This window comes from Phaethon aethereus, assembly GCF_964289735.1.
Source record: "Phaethon aethereus genome assembly, chromosome: 5".
NCBI lineage: Eukaryota > Metazoa > Chordata > Aves > Phaethontiformes > Phaethontidae > Phaethon > Phaethon aethereus.
Window position 1 is genome coordinate 64,430,914 of NC_138579.1, and position 5,296 is coordinate 64,436,209.

A 5,296-nucleotide genomic window follows, 5' to 3' on the forward strand; every position below is an offset into this window, starting at 1 on the left:
TTGCTTAAGAGAAGAAACAGTTCCAAACATGGATTAAACACACAAGATTAACTGCTGTATCAGGATATGCGTGCTCTATAGTCAACAAAGTAAAATGTATTAAATGCCATTTGCATGTAAGGGAAGCTGTAGCTATTACTCATTTGTGGTGTTGCTTGCTGTCTGGAAAGGAGCATCAAGAGCGTGCTGCTCTTCCTAAATAAACTCACATGATGGTTCTTGTGATAAATGTGTCTGGAATCCAAGGCCAATCAAAGAGACATCCATTGGAAGAACAGCCAATGCTCTGACCACAAAAACTCTGTTTAATTTTGCAGCAGATTTAATACAAATATAGTATAAGTTGATGCTTATAGTTTGCTAGGACCAGCAGATGTCAGTACAACCCAAAGCATAACTTTGGATTTATAGTAATGCAACTTCCATGACACTTTTCAGAAAAGACAAGACTCTTGAGTAGCAAGATTATGCAACTTCATCAAGTCTGTCTTCAGAAATCAATAGTGAACAGTATTATTGAATAAATGTGACCCACTAAACGTGCACATCTTTCAAGTCTACCACAAAAGTAGGAAATTTATCCAAAACACAACCAAGGAATAATACTTAATATTACTAAGATTTCAATTAGAAAATTTCTTTTCCATAGATCTTGTTATATTGTAAAATTTTAATGTTCTGAGGATAGATACTACATCAATCAAACCTATTTTCAGTTCCACTAGGTGTTTTGTAGCAGTCTGGATACTCTTTGGGAACAGACACTCAAATTCATTTCAGCTGCATGTAAACATTTACCTTAAAAACAAGCAAAAATTAAAAAAGGGGAGACAGCTGTTGAAGTTCCAGTCCAATCCAATTACAGACCGATAACAAATTCAGCATAATTGTTGCAATTGTGCTATACAGAAACCAACAGAACAGTACAGTAATTAAATACTTCAACACATCAAACTGTCAAGGCATTGACAAATAACACTTTAACAGTGAGGCTTGAATTTGTAAGGGTAACTTGATCTCAAATCCCAGTAACCTGGTTGGGATCTGAACTCCTAAAATACCTTTGAATCCTTTTAAGTGAACAGGATTGAATTTATCAGATGTAGCTGGGATAATCTATAGAAGATGTAGCATTCACTGTTAATACTGGAGAGATCCTTATTAATACTGCATGTAAATTCACTGAGAACTTTTAGAGTGTTTCATAGAAAAGATTCAATACCATGAGATCCTGAACTAGAGATGGGGAAAAATGAGGGATACATGGAGATGGTACATTCTACAAAACAGTACATGAAACGATGGGAGTGGCTCAGGATACGTCATGTGAAAATTTTGCACCTTACACTTAACTAGCGTGAAAGACTTCAATAAGAACTTACTTGGATGACTAACAAGACTAAATACAAGGTAGAATGAAGTGTGAAAAGACAGTGGTATGATTATTTCCACAAACATTCTGAAAAAGAATGTAGAAGTGAGCACATTCATCATATGGATCGTGATAAATGCCAATGGCTTTCATTAAACCACCAAATGATGAATGTGCTGTGTTTAATCAAAGCATGGAATACATACTCAAATAAACAATGCGCATATACTCTAACCAACATGCTTATTTCTAATTATTTCTCCTCCTTCTATCTCAATTTGCTCATATAGCCACTTGCGGTCACAGCGACATTCAGCTCCACACTTGTTGGAGCCACATTTGGGGCAAGCATAGAAACATCCCAGGCAATCTTCATCAAGACAATCACAGAGGTCCATCCCACTGTAAAGTAGCAGTCCTTGGCTATCGTAGACTTTACTCTTGGCTGGTATAACTTGTCTGTATAATGAAAAACAACAGTTATTTCCATGTTAAAAAAATCCATTTATTTTGATGCCAAGCTGCTAGTAGTTGTGGACAGAAGTTTGCTTTCTTCAGGTGTTCATTTTAACAATGTTAACAATTTTAATTTAAAAGATGTATATATGTTACTGTATTTGACAACATTTCTCAGTCCTAATTGTATCTCCACTATAGTGCTTTTGAAACTTCAAGAATGGGAAGTTTTTATATCTTCAGTAGTACACTTACTCAACCACTTATGAATATTCTTAATTATATGATGTAAACTTCAGATTACCTTTCAGATAATGTGAAATGCTCCCTTAACTTTTCTTTCACAATGTGTAGCTGTAATTCAAAGGAGGTCATGTAGAATCGTTACAGGGTGTGCACATCCTAATTTAAAAGTGGTTTTTTTATGCTTTTATCATTACGCATCTCTGTAACAGTTCTGTTAAACTGCAGAATCACAGAAAAACTGTTTGGAAGGGACCTCTGGAAGCCACCTTGTCTGACCCTCTGTTCAAAGCCAGGTCAACTCAAATTAGGGTGCTTAGGGCTGAATCTAGTTGGGTTCTGAATAGCTCTAACTTCAGAGATGCCACAACACTTTTGATCCAGTGTTTTATTACATACATAGAAAAAGTTTTCTTAACATCTCATCAAAATTTCCCTAGTTGCAACTTGTGCCCAAACTAAAGAGAAGAAACAAATGGAGGGGAAAAGGATAAAAGGATGTGTGGGGAAAAGCACATCTAGTGTCTGTTTCCGTCTTATAAGTTAAACTTAGCTGGACAGTAGGGGACGAGTATTAATGTGATGTTTCTTGCATGTTTTAACTAATATTGTATGACTAGTTAAAGCTGGGACCTTATCACTCTTGTATTAGGACAAGACTGAATTGGTCCAAACTTCTAGTGGGAAATGACAGACAAAATTGACTTTTCCTCTGTAGAAAGCGTGATTTTAAAGTCAGTCACATTAGAAGGTTGGCGTTTGTTACCTAATATTGGCCAACTTGGACACTAACTTCCTTCTTTAAAAAGACAGTAAGGTCCTAACTTGCACACTTCTGTTTACAAAGCGTAATTACTGAGTTCATTGAAAGATGATGACTCAAATACTCTAAGTGTAGTCTACTTGATCTTACTGTATTTAAATTTAGTCTATTACCAGAATTTTAGTTTATGCATAAATTAGTGGCCTCATCTATGATCTGTGTAGTATTGTCATGTGTTAACAAATACTTCTTTGTATTCTAATTGCCTGAAATATGGACTGTATGCTAACACTTTATCTTCTGTTTTGTTTCAGTAATGAGAGTGAGCTTTAACACCCTCAAAAACAAAAAAGCAATCCATAAACACGCAAACATCCATATAGAAAACGTTACTGTGTTACAAGGACACTGCCCATCAAGGCTATTCTATTTTGAAGTGAAAGTTAAAGATAATGGAAACACAGGAAACAGCTCACCTGTCTGAATTAAATGATGCATTTTTTGTTTGCAGCCTTCTTTTTTCCCTCTTACTGGTCTCAGGAGTGAATTCAGTCTGTCGTCCTGGATTAGCAAACTGTAGAGACTTTAAAGCCTTAGCTGTACGCCCCTGAACAAAGATAGAAAATCTCATTTAATTACAAATACAAACCTAGATTTGTACGAAAATGTCCAGTCAAGCCAGGATATTGTAGTAACTTCAGTAAATTGTTGACCTCAACTCTAAGCACTGGATTTTCCAGGAGAAACAACATAAGTTGTTATAAAAGTTTTTATACTGGAACTGTACTAGTCTTAAAACCCAGCAATACAAGCTTTATAGTAGCAGTTTTAATCCATGCTTTCAAATTTCACTCCCTATCAGTCTCCTAATCATCCCAACATGTAATTGAAAAATACAGTTGGGCAACAGTTCCTGAGCTGAAAGGGACAACAGCTCCTAGAATGCAATTCTGCTTTGCTACAGAGCATATGTGGATGAGCTCTTGACGATTTGGTTGCCCACGCTCCTACTGATTACCTGCATACATCTTGAATAATGCATCCAACAATGTACAAGCTGTATTCCAAACTCAGCATTTAAAGCATTATCCTCCCACACCAGTTCATTACTGCCCCTGAACAAACGCCATGGCCTTCACAGCTCAGACACCACAACAACAGTATGCTTAATTCGCCTCCATGCAGGTTCACTTGGTAATGAACTGCTAGAGAAAGTGGATTTTTCTAAACTGAAGAGATGAAATAAGTAGTTTATCTCAACATCCTTAGAAGCAACCTTTGCCGTGTTCAGTTTTAAGCACATGAGCTTGGTTTTCACAAGGCTTGAGTAACAGCTTAGAATACCAGCAGCAGTCTGGTATTTACATAAACTTACAAGTTGTAAGTCACCCTAGTATACATAATCATTCAGATTTAAAAGGCTATAATATTTAATTAGAGAAGAGGATTTTTTTTAAAGTCCTCCAAATAAAGGTTTGAATACCGTAAACTCCCACACATCTAGAAGACTACACCCTTTCATATTTTTATTAAAAAAACTTAATTTCTTTATGTAGGACTTGTATGAAGCCCAATTCCAATAGCTTGCAGAACTTAGAGGGGGCAGGAAAACTGATCCATATACATACGTCCGAATCAAGTTTTCTTCTTTGGCGATCTTCGGATTCAACATCCACGCTTCCATTTATTATCTGCATACATTTGGGACAAAGCTTCCAACCAGGTACAAACTGTCTTCCAAACTTGGCACTTAGAAAAGTTGCGTCATCTAAGTCAATTGCACGTAAGTTTTTCTTTGATAGTTTTCTGTGTATATTAAAGGGATCACAACATGATTTTTGTAAGTCTTCAAATCTTTCAATGTAAATTTTTGCATGGTGGAAGCAGATTGTATTGCTCTCTGAAAGTGTTATTCCAGTCCTAAGTTGAAGTAACAGTAGATCAGACGAAGATATATCTTGCTTAGTCTTGAAGCCAGTGTGACGGGTATAATAGGTCTTATGGCATTCATTGGTAGCTTGAAGCTGAACTCCAACTGAACAAGGATCCATTTTACTTCACCAGAACAACTTATTTCACTTATTTTGCCTAAAATGAATTCTTTGAAGTCTTTAGTAGTTTCTATGAAGATCACCCTAAAGAAAGCATTAAAATCAATCAGATTTGTGCTGCAAACCTTTATCTGTAAGCTTGACAGACTATGTTTTAAGTAATTTAAAAAATGTGTAAAGAAATTATAGTCTTCTAGTCTAGATAAGACTAAAAATACACTGAATTTAATTCTGGAATTAAACCACGCATCTTGTATTCCTTTCAGAGGCATTTTTTTTTCCAGCTACAATAAGTATCAATTCAAAATGTTTAGTAGCATTACTTTCTCAAAAGCAATCTGGAAGCAAGGTATGAGGTGGATGAATTGTTCATACAGCAGACTGCTCCGGTCATCAGCTTCCTGGGGGCCC

The 5,296-nt window shown here is 36.0% G+C and overlaps 1 protein-coding gene across 1 annotated transcript; it reads right to left on the minus strand.

Annotated features, from left to right (window-relative positions):
* Positions 1-1,602: 1,602 nt before the first annotated feature.
* Positions 1,603-4,885, minus strand: ARL14EP (ARF like GTPase 14 effector protein; the record flags this gene model as incomplete). The annotated part of the gene is made up of 3 exons (XM_082000406.1): positions 1,603-1,831; positions 3,311-3,441; positions 4,463-4,885. The coding sequence occupies 3 exons, from the start codon at positions 4,883-4,885 to the stop codon at positions 1,603-1,605; spliced, it is 783 nt and encodes a 260-aa protein (XP_081856532.1).
* Between the last annotated feature and the right edge of the window lie 411 nt (positions 4,886-5,296).